The 16,977-nt window shown below is 38.9% G+C and overlaps 2 protein-coding genes across 4 annotated transcripts in view; one reads left to right on the top strand and one right to left on the bottom strand.

Moving 5' to 3' along the window:
• The window catches only part of LOC126095279 (UHRF1-binding protein 1-like), a 473,334-nt gene extending 468,424 nt beyond the window's left edge, over positions 1-4,910 (bottom strand). Inside the window, exons 1-2 of one of the 2 annotated variants that reach the window (XM_049910038.1) lie at positions 4,327-4,910; positions 4,042-4,243 (exon numbers count right to left, since the gene is read on the bottom strand). In XM_049910038.1, the coding sequence (XP_049765995.1) occupies positions 4,042-4,243; positions 4,327-4,370 (246 nt within the window). In that variant the 5' untranslated portion in view covers positions 4,371-4,910. The remainder of the gene's footprint in view (positions 1-4,041; positions 4,244-4,326) is intronic. The other variant, XM_049910037.1, reaches the window with a different exon arrangement.
• Positions 4,911-4,972: 62 nt separating this feature from the next.
• The window catches only part of LOC126095281 (protein broad-minded-like), a 263,464-nt gene continuing 251,459 nt past the window's right edge, over positions 4,973-16,977 (top strand). The window contains exon 1 of one of the 2 annotated variants that reach the window (XM_049910039.1): positions 4,973-6,943. In XM_049910039.1, coding sequence (XP_049765996.1) covers positions 5,199-6,943 — 1,745 coding nt within the window. In that variant the 5' untranslated portion in view covers positions 4,973-5,198. Of the gene's footprint in view, positions 6,944-6,965; positions 7,226-16,977 lie in introns of those variants that run through there. The other variant, XM_049910040.1, reaches the window with a different exon arrangement.

Below are 16,977 nucleotides of genomic sequence, written 5' to 3'. Positions count from 1 at the left end.
TGACTGGTAAAGAGTAATGGATTGATTGGCTGGTTGATGTGGGGGAGGGAACCAAACAGTGTTGTAGTGATGTTACTGGTCCTACGATCTACAATGGCAGGCAGCAAGGCAAGAACAACAAAAACAGCACAGTCCACTCAACATGCAAACAAAGAGGAAGAAGGGACATCAGGGCAGTATGAAGAGGAAAGAACAGGAGGAGGGGCAGGGGGGGGGGAGGGGGGGTTGAAATGGGGAGAGCAGGGGTGCCCCAGAAATGCTATGTGCGGTGGGGCACCAGCACCTTCTACAACCTGTCTCGATACCCAAACCACACAATTATCACAATACAACAGATAATGGAAGTGGCTGTGCATTCTTGGCACCTTTAAGACTTCAAAATGTCTCAATTTTGTGAGCAGAACTACACAATAAAATGTTGTATTCACCTGAAACAAACTGCTTCTGTGCCCTATGATGAACTGAAGAAAAGCTTTGGTGAGTCATCCATGCCATGTTGATCCTGTTTTTGTTGACAAAAGACTTTTAAGACTGCCAGAAAGTAGCAAAGTGCAATGAGGGTACATTCTGTGTGCCTGTTATGGCCTTGACAGAGACAACAATCAATACAGTGGCAGCCATTACATGCAGTGATCCATGTCTATCAGATAACTTGAAAACATTCTGGGCATATCAACTGAAAGGAATTATATTCCTTTAAAGGAACATTTGTAGAAGTCTATAGTATGCACACCATGTAACACGACTGCTTACTTCAGAACAAAGGCAGAATCATGTTGATGTGGGCCACTATTGGAAACAAACTGTTGACGATGACAATGTGAATGAAACAGTTCTGTATTCTTATGACTCAGAAATGAAATGGTGCTGCACAGAGTAAGTGTTATATGGTCCACACCCCCAATCTCCAAAAAACAGTGTTCATACAGAGGTCTGCAAATAAGGCCATATGTAGTCATCACATTCTTGAGTGGTGTACAGTCGTATTGTTCCAAGAGTTGCTACAGTTACTGCAGCATACTATAGACAGATCCTAAGTCAAGTGGCTCCAAAGGAAAAGAAAGAGCTCGTGTAAGAAAAGGGGACTGGGCCAGTCGAGATTTGGAGCCTCATCAAGATAATGCAAGGCTTGTGTTGCCCAAAGTATGACAAAGTTTATGAGCAAGAAAGGAATTTTTACCACAACCAGCTTACAGTCCAAACTTAGCATTCTGCAATTTTTTTCTCTACCGCACCACCGTAAAGAATATTAACAGACATAATTTTGATATTGAAACACGGCCTGTGAATGCTTTACAGGTTATTTTGAAGAATAGCCTTTGCAAAATTTTTCGGGAATGGAAACAGATATAGGGCAATTGTGCCATATTAGTGCAAGGTATATACTGAAGGTACCAATAGTGTGAAAATGTAGACTTCCAAAACATAGTTTGTAACAAACAAATGGCTATTTTTATTGAATGTCATACTCACAACATCCAACTGATAATCAGCTTTTCACTCATCCTTTTACAAACCTAGTAACATATTAAGGGAATATTAGAGTTTCTGGATGAACAAGCTTCTTGTCAGTTTGTAAAATCCATGGATCACTAGAGGGATTAAAGTGTCTTGTGGAAGGGAAATATATCTGTTGCCAAGAAAATCCTCAAAATTACTAATACAGGTTATTAAAAAGTCAGAAATCAGTAATTCTGACAGCAAACTTAAGGCTATATGGAATGTGGTGACACGAGAGGCAAGACAACCAGCCACAGAACAGGGTAACATAACAACTGAACTGAATGGAAGAGCTATAACCAATGAGTCACTGGTAGCAAATACATTTAACAATCAATTATCAAATATTATAGAAAGTATTGGGGCACTGTTCAAGAGAGAAATGACAGCAATATGTTGTAAAAGTAACACTCATAAAATGCTTAGAATGAAGTACTCTGCTACATTTGTTACCATATATTCTATCAATACACAATTATAGTGATGCTTCATGAAGGGAAAGCGACATTATCTTCACATAACATTCTTGAGAAAATTTAGAAAACTGAAATTTGAAGCTGAGCAATTCTACTGCCACCACGGCACATCTTATCTAAAGACAACGGAGATAAGAGAAATTTGGGCTCATGTAGAGGAATACAGACAGTTGTTTTTCCTTCACTCTCTTTGTGAGTGAAACAAAAAAGCAAATAAATAAGAGTGGAACAAGTTATACTCTCTGACGCACTATATGGTGGCTTACAGAGTTTGTATGTAGGTGTAAAACTGGAAATTGGTGATAAATTTCTGTAGAAATCAAATATTGAGGCATTATCAAGCAGTTGCCTACAATGGCTCCGTGATTCACACGAAAAAAGAAAACTCGAAAAATTAATATCTTACAGCAGTGACTATGGTTTCTGAATGTTTTAGTGTATACCCTATGAAATCTTGGTTGTAGAGACCTACTGATCTGTAGCACAAACCGAAGTCTGGGTTTGGTCGAAAAGTGACACACACACCTTTGTGATTTTGATTAGTCAACAAATGTGAACTGCAAAATAAAAATTGTGATAGGGTAACCGATTGATTTGTAGCATAGCCTAAGGTCAACATTTGCACAATATACAGCATTTTTCATTATGAACAGTAAATTAAAAGTCAATTTAAAACCACTGTATTTCACAGCAGGAAATCTGTGAAATGTTTTTTGAGTATGTTATGCAAAGGAAGATCACTATAAAACACTTACCATTACTATGTGTCTAGTGAGTTAGAGCACTGGCTTATTTTGTTCTTCATTTACAGTGCATTGAACCCGATCAGTTATATATTAGTATCAATCTGTCGTAGGAGGTCATATACGATGTGGTACAGTACACACCTATCAACAGTTATCTGGTTGCATATTGTAGGCTACTATTGTTTAGTAGAATGATAGATGCCACTGAATGTTATCAAGTGTACTATTGAGCTGTTCCCTTCATTTAGAAGTCTTTGCTACGCCCTTTTTTTTTTTTTTTTTTTTTTTTTTTTTTTTTTTTTTTTTTTTTTTGCCCCCACAACTCATCACTAATGAGGTATAATTTTAAATACTGTCACTCTATGTTATCTGCATATTCGGGTACCATATTACATTTTAAACATTTTTCAACCTGTTTTCTATAGAAATGGTTATTCATTAATGTTTTGTTTATTTCTATAATAGTTATTAAGTGTGATTTTGGCAGCTGTGACTGTTGTTCAAACACTTTAAAAAATTTAAACAGTTGTGGGATCTCTCATGACAATATGTCACACATTTTCGTAATTTAGCACTCAATTAACTGAAAAATCATGCCCGTTACATAAGGAGCAACTATTCATAATATATCTTCCTGTAATAAATCCTTGCAGCTTAATAAAGTCATTACAACTAATTTTATTTATTTAAAAACTGATGACTAGTGGCTTAATGAGAGGTACTCACATCAACTTCAATGGAAATTAATAATTTGGAAAAAAGTTCTCCTACTTGCTAATTTTATTCATACTTGAGAAGATGAGAACAATTGGACAAAAATATTAACAGTCTATTTACTCGAGTACTGATTCTTAAAGTTAAATACAGTTGATCACTGCATCTTAATTTACAGCAGAGACATCTTTCCTGCTACTGTGCCCAACTATAACAATATGAAATGGACAGATTGCTATTCACCATTTACAGATGGCACTGAGTGACTGTCCTTTTCACTGTGTCTGTCACCAAAGTATATCTAGGCTAGCTTTGAGAGGACAATACTTTGCAATCTCAGCACTATATGGATGCTGCTATTAAATTATTATCATTTCTGAGTCTGACAGTAGCATCACCAAAACATATCTGCTTGGAAACATACAGATGATGTTACTGCTTCTAGCAAAAGTGTTTCTTTCAGGGGTGGGGGCATGGTTGTAAAAAGAGCAAAGAAACAAATAAATGGGTACAATTCTGTGTGTAATGTTCATTAGTTATATCAATTTACTTTGGAGGCATAAAAAGAGAGATGTGACAGCCTGATATGTTAACTTTTAACTTACAAGACAAATAGGAACACTTTTTAATTTCGTCCACTGAATCCGGAAGGCAACTTTGTTGCACGTTGCACTTGTAAGCTGAAGCCATGATGGCAGCTCCAGCAAATCAGTGAGCACAGCCTCATCCAGTTGGAGGTTTGACAGTTCACCTTCACCTTTAAATGTGCTCAGATTGATCTTATCAGCTGACAAATTTTTGGTGAATCTGGGAAAATGAAATATTTTGTGATCCAACTACTCGCAAGAAACACATGTAAAGTGCATAACAACATACTGAAGCTACATTACCTCGACAAATGCTTCAAAAGCTGATTCTTTATAATTGAAACCATTTCATAACATAAGCAGCGTCTTCTTCCAGGTTCTGTATGTGTAATTAAAGTTAATTGTCGTTCTGCTTCTCATACTTTAATAAAGAGTAAATAATGATTTGGCACTATTGTTGCTGCTTTTGTCGTCTGTTAATCTCTGTATTTATGCCAAAACCGGTACATCGCGACGATCATATGGACTTCGCTCGTTTTTGTTCCTGGACTTTCACGTTTGACTCACCCAACGTACATTACGCTGTCGACTTCACCACCGTGACAAACAGTCTGCCGGCCTGCACGGCAAATATAATCCGCTTTAATCCCCAGTCGCGTACTCTCAAACATATCTAAAATATAATTCACGGCGTGAGATAAATATTCAAAAACAGCCTCTAGAACAACAGCTCTGTATCGTGTTTGCCACAAGTTCCCACAACTCTCTTCGTATTCACAATGGGTTTTATTCGCAGTTTAAAAATTTCCTTTTCATCGAATTAAAGCGACACATCAGCATGCAATACTACTGTCTACAGTTTGCAAGAAGTTGAACGGCGTTAGAAATGTCATTGAATCTGAGTCGCTAAATAGTATCTTTGACAGCGGCTTCTCCCAACACTTACTTTGAATGAGTCGTGTACTCGTGTCACTACTCGGAAGCTTGGAGTTATGTTAAGATATCACCGTTAATATTGTGATGTGTAGTGGAGTTGGCACAAGGGTTAAGACAAAAAAGGCAGGTGCTATTGCAGCACTGAGCATCAGTGAAGTGTGAATTGAAGCTTAGGTGAAGGTCTTCACGAAGAAAGTGAATGAACAGCTGTTAGGGGAATAATCATCTTGCCATGTAACATGAAAATGAATTTTTTACCTCATCAAGATGCTACCAATGACGAAATTGTAAAGTGGATTAAGATGATAACCAAGGAAAAATTTAATGAAACGGTGCGCAGGAAGATTAGATACAGTGGTGAAATAAAAAAGCAGACATGGAAAATAGTTTCCCACAATATATATAAAGCTGTAAAAGATTCCGCAGAAGTGAAGTTATTCATTGAAGACATTGCTGATGCAATTAAACAGCGTGCAGAATATTCTGATTTTGATTGGATTCATTTGTCTGTAACAGGTGGCAATTTGATCAACACTCACAATTTGCTGCAGTATGGGGATAATACTAAACTTGTGCCGTCAAAATATTTTGAAAGTTTATGCCGCAAAACTTCGCCACACAAATCTTTTTTTGTGCGTATTCATGCGTTACGAGAGTTGTTATCTGTTAATTTACCGGACAGTATATCATTTGAAAGCTGGCCCACTCTTCAAAGCAATTTACAGCACAGCCTTAGCCAGAAGAGCCAAGAAGAATTCACATTAAGCTTAAAAGTGCATGCCAGAATAATGTCGTCCCCGTCGTTGGCGTTTGTGAAGGAATGTTATATAAATCTTGTAGAAAGCTTACGGTTGTACTATATAGATGCTGCAATCGGCGCCACCCCATCTTTTGTACAAGGATTGAATTTTTCAAATCCTGTGCATAACAAATTGATAAAACTGGTACATTTTATACTTGCAATGTCGAACGAAATGCCTAAGAGTTGGGCACGCTTCAAAAACAGTTGGATAGAAGAAATAATTAATGCATTTATGATTTTGATCACCATGCATATACACACTACAACAGGGGATGCATTAATTTATCCATTTCATGTAATTGCTGCTCTTGACCCAAGAGCTATTTGGTGTTTCCATTGGCTGCATGGCACTCTTGGAAGAAATATTTTCTTCAGTTTTCAGTCAAAAGTGTCTGCATTTTTAAAATTTGTGTCAGGTTCAATACTTCAGTATTTAAAGCACCCAACATATTCATGTCACAGTACTGATTTTAACAATAAACTCACCTCTTCTGTGATTAAGGAAGGAATATTTATTCATTCTGTCAGTATTTTAGGTATTATGGCATGCTATAAAAGAGGAGACAGTTTTATTCTTGATTATTTCAGTGAGCAGACTGGAGTAGTGCCATTGCAGCATATCCTAATTGCCCTTATAACATCTTTAAATGCACACTCGTGTACTATTCCATTGGAAAAAGTAATTACAGAAACTGTGATAAAAATATTTCACAACAGGGGTGATAAGTACATAAATGAGTCAACAGTAAGGTGTTTACTGGAACCACTTAAAACATTAAATTGTGAGACCACTATGTTACCAGAGAACACTATAAGAATCTTACATTCCATCACTGCAGATGAGCGTTCCCTGCACTATTTACTACACAGTACAGAAGAGTGTCGAAAATCGGTTGGTACACTTGAGGCAGTTTCAAAATGTGCAGTGGAGGCTCCAAATGATGAACCATTTCAAAACTTGATTATGAATTATGTAGTTTCAAGACTTGAAAGACATGAAAAAGAAACCGCAGGATTGTTAAGCATGCTCCTGGAAATGTGTGTAGCATTAATGCCCGTCTCATTTGGTTGTACGATACCTTCGTTCACCAATAATTTCTTAACAACTGTTATTGATTATTACAAGTTGTCTCAGACTGGTATTAATGAGGGGGAACAAACACAGTTTGGCAAAGAGATTGGGTAAGTTGAAGGCAGGCAACTTCTTTGTATCTCACTTATTGTTCCCACACATATAAGAGCACATTTTATTGTTGTTGTTCTTCCTCTTTTGGTGCAAGTAGATAATTCACAGAAATGTTTTGTATGCACAGTTTTAATGTATGCTGTTGTATTTTGTTAAAGTTGCCCTCTTGGAACAATAATGTGCCTCTGCAGCTTCGACTCTCAGAAATATATTGTCATCTATAAATCCCTAAAATGTGATATGAAACAAATGTGGAATGATGATTTGAAAATTAAACAGTAAGGAATAATTCTGTTTTCAGTATAGGTTTATGCTATATCTATATCTACATGTACATCAAAACTCTGCACATCGCCTAATGGTGTGTGGCAGAGGGTACTTCAGGTACCACTAACTGATTCCCCTTCCTGTTCCACTCCTGAATGGTGCATGGGCAGAATAATTGTCAGTAAGACTCTATATTAGCTCTAATTTCAAGATTTATTTATTTATTTATTTTCCATTATGATCATTTCACATGGTGTGTGTGGCAGGAAGTAATGTGTTGTCCAACTCTTACACGAAAGTAGTCACTCAAAATTTAAGTAGTCAGTCTCTTCATGATACACAATGCCTCTCTTGTGACATATGCCACAGAAGTTTGTTGAACATCTCTTTAACACTCTTGTGCCGGCTAAATGACCGTGTGATGAAACGCGTCATTCTTCGATAGATCCTCTTTCTCTCTTGTATCAATTCTCCCCTGGTGAGGGTTCCAAATTGATAAATGATACTCAAGAATTGGTTGAACAAGCACCTTGTAAACCACATACTTAGTGGATGAGTAAAATTTTCTCGACATTCTTACTGTGAGTCTGAATCTGGTGTCTGTTTTTCCTTCTATTTATGTGAGGCCTATGCGATCAATCCACATAAGGTCACTCTGCATGCTTCCTCTTAGATATTTTGCAGCAGTTTTTGTTTCCAGAAATTCTTCATCAGTGGTGTAGTTGTACAGTAGTGGATTTCATTTCTTGTGTATGCACAGTATGTTACATTTATTTATGTCTATGATCAAGTACCAGGGATTGCACCATTCATAAATCTTCTGTTGGTCATTTTGCAGGTAGATACTGTCTTCTGGCATTCCTGCTTTCTTATAGACCACATCATTTGTGAAAAGTCTTAAAGAACATCGACTGATTTGTACTTGATCATTTATATATATTGTAAACAGTAACAGTCCCATCACATTTCCTTGTGGTACTCCAAAAATTACCTTTACATCTGTAGAACTTGATCCATTAAGAATAACATTTTGAGTTCTATTTGCAAGGAAGTCCTGAATCCAGTTGCAAATCAGCTTCAATTTCTCAGTAAGGTCATTTTTTCTTTTTTTCAGTATGGGGCAGTGTCACTTGTTTCTAGTTGCTAGGTCCCCTTTTGCTCCAGCAACCTGTGATGAACTGCAGCGAAAAGGGGATCAAGTTCTTTTGCATATTCTTTGCAGAATCTTACAGGTCCTGATGCCATTCTCTACTAAGTAATTGTAATTGCTTTTCTGTTCTGCGATCAGTTATCCAAATATCTGCCATTTCAATATTCATATGATCATTTAAAGAAGGAACCATATTATGATTTTCTGCAGTGAAACAATTTCAGAAGACTGAATTTAATATTTTGACCTCCTCCTTGTTACCTTCATTTTGGTGCCTTTATGGTCACTGAGTGTCTGAATAGATGATTTCCAACCGCATACTCATTTTACGTAAGACCAAGACCTCTTGGGGTTTTCACTCAGATCAGTTGACAACATTTTGATCTCATCATACGGAAATACAGAAGCATCCGATTCCACTCGTCTGCTTTGACCCATTACGTCACAAATATGGCGGAAACGACCATACGCTAAGACTCCAATATGGCGTCTATGATGTCATTACGTAAACATGACCACAAACACGAAAATACATTGAAAAACCAATACACACACGTACCGCAAAAAACCTAAAGAAACTAACAGGGCAAGCGTTGGAAATTGGGGGTTTTTGGGCGGGGACAAAGTAAATATAAACAAATATATGTCTGCTTGTGTCTGTATATGTGTGGATGGATATGTGTGTGTGTGTGCGAGTGTATACCCGTCCCTTTTTCCCCCTAAGGTAAGTCTTTCCGCTCCTGGGACTGGAATGACTCCTTACCCTCTCCCTTAAAACCCACATCCTTTCGTCTTTCCCTCTCCTTCCCTCTTTCTGGTTAGGCAACGGTTTGTTGCGAAAGCTTGAATTTTGTGTGTATGTTTGTGTTCGTTTGTGTGTCTGTCGACCTGCCAGCACTTTCATTTGGTAAGTCACATCATCTTTGTTTTTAGGTATAAATATGAACAAATATAGACATACACCACCATACCAAACCACACAAAACAACGAAAAAACCGACAACACAAAACTCCCCCAATTCCACTAAACACAATATTCTCTGGAATCGGACACTTCTCTTGACTATTTAGCCCAACAGCAGCTCCCAATCCCACAAACTGGAATCGAACGCATCCCTTGACCTGTATAGCTCAACATCAGCTCCCGATCCCACAAATACCACTTCCCTTGACCTACATAGCTCAACAGCAACTCCCAATACTGGAACACCGACAGCCACAAGCACACATTGGAATCAAACACTTCCCTTGACCTGTTATCCTTACGACAGCTCCACCTACAGCTGTCCCTGGTCCGAGATGCAGGAACTTTAGTAAGCGTCATTTCTTCACGACATACTAAACACTTCACAACTTCATCCAAAAATCCGAATATTTGAAAAAATTTTATTAGAGACAACGCACTGTCCCCCATCATTGCCAACAACCGAAAACTGTTGACCTTGTCAGTCATATCCATACCTACCAAAGACATAAAAAAGCAATTTACCAAAATTCACGCACGATGAACAGAAAAAAAAAAAACTATAATAACGTCGAAATAACAAAACTAAAATCGTTAACTCACTCAAAAATATTTCGCTAAAAGCACAGTCCCGATACCACACATGTGCAATGCTATAACGCAAATGAACCCCATACGCCACGTAACACGCTACCCATAAACACACCACCAAAGAGAACCACTGAGGGCAACAATATGCCACCTATAAACACGCCACACACGCAAACTAAACCAAAAACATCACCTAACACACCACCAGAGAGTACCACCGGTCTCATCAAAATGACATCTACAAACGCGACACACTCACAAACTAAATTCCGCGCCGTTGTGACATCACACACCACAACAGCCTTACGCCATGGGTCAAAACCGACGGGTGGGATCGGACGCTTCGGCCGACCCCATTATACTTGTTTTTGCTTTGCACAGCTTTTATTTGTTTGCTAACATTTGACTTCCATTGAATCTCGGATGCTCCCTTTGTTTATGTAGCAGTTTTCTAACATTGAAAGTGATCCATGGTGGGTCTCTCCCATCCCCCAAGACCTTGCTTGCAACATACTTGTCTAAGACATATTTAACAATGCTTTTGAATTTTTTCTATCTGTGCTCCATGTCTTCAACCTCATCACTGAATATATGATGCCAACAACTTAGATACTCTGTGGTTTGTATCTTGTCACTCTTGCTAAACAAAAATAATTTCCTATCTTTCTTAACAATCCTTGTATACCTCTCACATCAGTATGTTCACTGAAACCTTCCTCCACATAAACTGATTTGATAAGTTTTGTTTGTAGCTAGGAGGTCTAAGGCGTTCCTTTTTCAAGTTGGTTCTCCAATTATCTGCTCAAAGTAATTTTCGGTCAAGACATTCAGAATACTGTCACACCAATCCCTGTCTCTAGCACTATTTTTGATATCTTGACTCTCCCAATCTATACCTGACAAGGTGAAATTACCACATCTTACAATGGCATGATTGGGATATCAAAATTCTGCAAATTCTGTCTGAAATGTTCTACCAGCACAGCTCCTGATGCATGTGGTCTACAAAAGCTTCTAATTACCATTTTTGACCCACCTTTAATGCATAATTTCACCCACATTAATTCAGATGTTGTCAAATTCTTTACTTCAGTAGATATGCTGCCTTCGAGATGACTAACCTAACCTTGTGATAAATATTCCAATCTGAAATTAGGATTTTGTTACTATCCACTTCCAGTTTCAACCAACTTTCTGTTCCTGTCACTACCTGTGCATTATGATTTTCAATAAGTGATCATTCTGAGACCTCTCCTTGGATTCTCCAGCAGTTTACTAATATCTTATTAATCTCTTCTATGTACAATATGTGAGGATGAGTGTTCTCTGAGAACATTGTGGCTGATGTATCTTCGATTTTGCAAGGCAATTCACCTCTGATCCCATGGGGTTTCCTTTAACCTAAACAACCCCTATTTGCACTTCACACACATATTCCAGTACCATATTTGCCTGATCTATTAAAGGGAACCCTGCAGTTTTCCACCCTATAGCAAAGGTCCAGAAATTTGCATCCAATATCATCACAGAATGGTCTGAGCCTCTGGTTTAGAACTTGCACTCTGCTCCAGATCAGAGGACTTCGGTCAACCATGGATATGATATTACAAGTAGTGAGCTTAGCCTTAGGACTGATACTGTGGGAGATGGTGTGTTCATTGCAGTTAAAAGCTGTTTAAACACAGATGAGATCGATACTGGGTTGGATTGTGAAATAGTCTGGATAAAGCTGTCAATTAGACAAGGAGTGACCATTGTATTAGTATTTTTTTATAGACCACCAGCATCTGCAACGAACATCACAGAACGTTTCAGGGAAGGTCTTGAGTATATAGGAAATAAATATCCAAATTATTCATTAGTTGTAGATAGAGACTAATCTGGCGTCCATTGACTGGGAAAATTACACGTTTATCACAGGGGGCAGAAGCAAAAACTCATGTGAAGTTATTCTAGGAGCACTCTCAACATATAACTTTGAGCAATTGGTTAGAAAACCAACTCGAAATGGAAACATGTTAGATATCTTGGCAACAAACAGACCTGATCTTTTTGAGAAGTTAATCTAGAAGAAGATATTGGTGATCCTAATGTCATCGTGGCTTCTATGTCATTGGGGGGAAAAAAAAGAAAAAAACCAATGTAGAGTTTTCTTGTTTGGGAAAGTAAATAGTGTCATTAATGAATATCTTCATAGCTCCAAGCATTCACTGCAGGACGCAAAGATATTGAGCATCTTTGGTCTGAATTTAAAGGTATTGTCCACCAAGTGCTAGAGAAGTATGTGCCTAGCAAAAATATAGTGGAGGGAAAGGATTCACCTGGGTTCAACAAACGTATTAGGAAGTTGCTGAGAAAGCAGAGAATTTTGCACAGTCCTTTTAAACGTATCACTGCCCTGCTGACAAACAGAAATTATGTGAAATGAAAGCAGCTGTCAAAAGGTCAATGAGAGATTCTTTTAACGAATTTGAAAGCAATATTTTATCTGCAGATTCTAAAAATAACCCCCAAAAATTTTGGTCCTATGTAAATTCTATGAATGCTGCAACTAATTCAATACCTTCGTTTGCTGACAAAACGGGTAATGTACGGATGATGATAAACAGAAGACCGAAATTCTAAACATAGCTTTCAAAAACTCATTTACGGTAGAGGACTGCAGCACCATTCCCCCTTTCAATTATCAAACAAACCCAAGGGTGGTTGACATAGTGTTTAGTGTATCTGGCATTTTAAAACAGTTAAGATCCTTAGACACCAGGAAGTCATCTGGCCCAGACGGTATCCCTGTAAGATTTTACTCTGACTATGCTACAAATATAGCACCATTCTTATCCATCATCTATCAGAGATCATTGGAACAGCGGAAAGTTCCACGGGACTGGAAGAAGGCCCAGGTCGTAGCAATCTATTGAAAGGGTAAAAAATTGGATGCACATAATTACTGGTCAATTTCACTGACATCAATTTGTTGCAGAATCAAGGAACATATTTTGTGTTTAGACATAATGACCTTTCTAGACTCTGAAAAGCTCATCTGCAGAAACCAGCACGGTTTTAGGAAACAGCGGTCATGCAAGACACAGCTGGCCCTCTTTGTGCATGATATACAACAGGCTCTAGATACTGCCTCCCAGGTTGATGCCATATTTCTCAACTTTCTAAAGGTGTTCGACTCAGTTTCTCACTGTCGCTTGCTCCAAAAAGTGCACGCTTATGCTGTATCGGATGATGTGTGGCTGGTTAGGAAGTTTTCTAACAGACAGAGAGCAGTATGTCGTCCTGAATGGGGAGACTTTGACAGAAAGAAGTGTAACATCGGATGTGCCACAGGGCAACGTAATAGGTCCACTGCTTTTTACGATTTATTTAAATGGTCTGGTTGATGGTATTGACAGCAGCATTAGACTATTTGTCAATGATGCTGTAGTCTACAGGAAAGTAGTATCACACGAAAATGTGGATTTGCAGAAAATAAATGCCTGGTGTAATGACTGGCAGTTATCTCTCAATATTAGTATGTGTAACCTACTGCGTATAACAAAGCGAAAATCCCTGTTAATGTAAGAGTACAAAATAAATGCCCAGTCTTTGGAAGCAGTAACATACATCGAGTATTTTGGTTTTACTATTCGAAATGATCTCAAATGGAATGACACAAGTAATGGGTAAGGTGAACTCTAGATTGCACTTTATTGGTAGAATCCTGAAGCAATTCAGTCCTTCAACAAAGGAAATTGCATACAATACTTTAGTTCTTCCAGTCTTACAGTATTGTTCATCTGTATGGGGCCCTTACCAGTTGCGTCTGATTCAAGAGATTGAGAAGGTCCAAAGAAGAGTGGCAAGATTTGTGACTGGTGCATTTAGCCATCGCAAGAGCGTTACAAATCTCATAGAAAGTTTGAAGTGGGACGCACTAAATGGAAGGGGTTGTTCACTAAATTCCAAAATCCAATCTTCACCAAGAATATAGGCCCCTAGAGCGTATATTATTACCACCAACTTTCAAATCACCCAGTGATCACCATTCAAAGATAGGGAAATTAGAGCTTGTACTGAGGCATTCAGACAGTCATTTTTCTCTCACGTGATCTGTGAGTGGAACAGAGGGGGGGAAATAAGACTTTGGTGCAAATAGTGCCCTCCGCCATACACGTGGTGGCTAGTGGAGTATATATGTAGAACCCCACATGTGATGCTAGTTGCCTTCACCAAATTGGCCATCTGCTGAAAGGAACTGCGAATGGCATCAGAACCCAAGTTCCAGGCACCATTCACGCCAACATGTACCACCAACTGTATCTGGTTGTACCATTCGATAGCCACTGGCATGGCATATTAATCTTTAGTGCTCTAAATAGCCAGCCGGAGTGGCCGTGCGGTTCTAGGCGCTACAATCTGGAGCCGAGCGACCACTACGGTCACAGGTTCGAATCCTGCCTCAGGCATGGATGTGTGTGATGTCCTTAGGTTAGTTAGGTTTAATTAGTTCTATGTTCTAGGTGACTGATGACCTCAGAAGTTAAGCTGCAATAGTGCTCAGAGGTATTTGAACCATTTTTTGCTCAAAATAGTACAGGCCCCCAAGGTGAAACAAGTTTATACTTGTATATGATTATGAGTCTGTAAGAGAATGTTCTTTTCATGCTACAAAATATAAACTGTACAACAACCATTCCATTTAAAAGAATAGCATGTGATATCTCACGCTTTCTCAGCATGATTGGTTAATTGTGTGCTTTTAGGAGTTCAGCTGAATTGCAGTGTAGATGTTCTGCATTCAAAAGAGCCACCCATTCCTTCTCTTCTTTGTCCTCACCAGTAACAACATTTTTGGCATGAACAAACCACAGTTACTGCTGTAAGATGATTCTTTTCGCTTCATACCACTTCGAGCAATGTACTGAGCTAACAGTGTGAAAAGCTGAAGAATAATGTAGTGTGCAGTGATGTGCCAGCAGTGAGACTGCAGTGTAAACATATCCTTCATCAAACACATGACTTTGTAAACCAGATAATAGTAGAAACAAGATAAACAATGTTAGATTCAAAGCATTAGTCACTAGATTCAATGAATTTTTCCTAACAGCAGCAGAAGTCAGAGGGACAAAAAGTGGGCCATGAAAAGCAGACCCATTAGAGTTATGTTGACAGGGATTTCATAATCCGCCAACAGGTCAGTTTTGCCGAATCAACTGTTAGAGAAATCATAAAAATCATTATGTCACTGAAAATTAATAACTCTGCAGGTTTTGATGCTATTTTAACTAAAGTACTAGAATCTTGTGCTGACCTCAGTAACGCGTCAACAATTAAATGTGTATTTCTTGAAAGATTGAGGTACGCAGTAGTAATATCCATTTATAAAAGTAAAGATGTGCTAGTGATCTCTAATTAATTATAGGACCATCTCCTTCCCTCCTGATTTCTCAAAATTCATTGAGAATGTAGCAAACAGCAGAAAATAGCTCACTTTGTTTCCATAAAGGTTTTTCCACCGAGTAAGCAATATATGATTAAATAAAAGCAGTTCTGGTAGAACTAAACCATAAAAATTGCTCTGATGACATTTTCTGTGATCTTGCAAAGCCTTTTATCATATAGACCATAAAATTATACTAGGGAAACTAAAATGGTGTGATGCCAAGTCATTCCTTGCATAGATGGAGTCTTATCTGAACAACACGAGAGAGATACTAGGTACCACACCTATTGTATGACTCACTGAGAGTGGCGAATTAAGAAAGAGAAATACTTTCTTGGTACCCTGCATACCCTTATGTCATATCAAAATAATTACCACACTTCAGGATTGCTGTAAACGTTGTTACCAGCCTTAGGCGTGAACTGTCCACCGCTGGAGATGCTGACAGTTGTGGGGGATTTTCTCGCAGTGAGCCAATCATCTTCACAATCAATGTCTGTGAAATGTAAATGGAATGAGGCTAATGCTTCAAAGACCCTCCCAGCTGTACCACGATTCCTTGTACTTTTACACACTGAAGACGGTCAGTTCTTCGCTACAGTAAATCCATTTATTATTCAGAAAGGTGTTGATGCAATTGCTGACCCTATGAAATCCTATCCTCGTTTACACAGTGGCACTTTCCTTTTGGAGGCTACTTCTAATTCTCAAGCACAATAACTTCCTGCAACTTCGCTCCTGTGTTGCTATCCTGTTCATATTGAGGCCCATTGAGTGCCTAATTCTTCCCGTGGTGTTATTTACACTAGGCTGCTCAATGGGCTGACCAATGCATAAATCCAAATCTACCTGTCATATCAGGGTGTCATTGCAGTCCATTGGGTAATGAGAAAAGTAGATGCTTCCTTAGTGCCCTCACTCTCACTTTTGATGGAGTGCTTTTTCTGTCAAAGATCAAAACAGGTTATGAAGTTATCACGGTCAGACCATATATAATGAACATTATGCGATGCTACCAGTGTCATCATTATAACCACACATGAGAGCCCTGTCGACACCCAGGGATGCTCACGAGGGCCATTGTCCACCTCCTTCTCCCCGCTGCATCAACTGCAGTGGGAACCATGCCACGACCTCCTGCAATTGTCCCATGTATCTCAATGAGTAGGCTGTCCAGAATATTTGGATAAAGGAAAAAGTGCCTTACCCAGTTGCTTGCAAGTCATTGGCTAGTTGGAAAACCTTTGTTCACCATCTGGCACCTACAATACTGTTCTCGCTACATCTCGCTCCATGAAGGACGTGGACAGGCGGACATGCGACCTCAAATTTAGCCTCGCAATTGTGAAATCACCCAGCATAATGGTAGCATCCCTGTCTCCTCCTCCAGCTGGGCAACATGCCATCAAACTTTCGTCTCTCAGGGCGAAGTCACCTGCTGCACAACTGGCAGGTGGGAAAGGACAGAAGGAATGCTTCTGTGAAGACTTTCTACATCCCTCCAGCCAACTAACACGTGAGTCTTCCTCTGCTAACCAGAAAGGCCCGAAGAAGTCAGGCAAACAGTCTTCTCCTTTGCCAACTTGAAGATCCTCTTCTATGGTGTTGCCGTGCATTGCCAGGCCAA

This window comes from Schistocerca cancellata, chromosome 8, assembly GCF_023864275.1.
Source record: "Schistocerca cancellata isolate TAMUIC-IGC-003103 chromosome 8, iqSchCanc2.1, whole genome shotgun sequence".
NCBI classification, from domain to species: domain Eukaryota; kingdom Metazoa; phylum Arthropoda; class Insecta; order Orthoptera; family Acrididae; genus Schistocerca; species Schistocerca cancellata.
The sequence above is the reverse complement of the archived record's forward strand: the minus strand, read 5'-3'. Positions and strand labels throughout refer to the sequence as shown.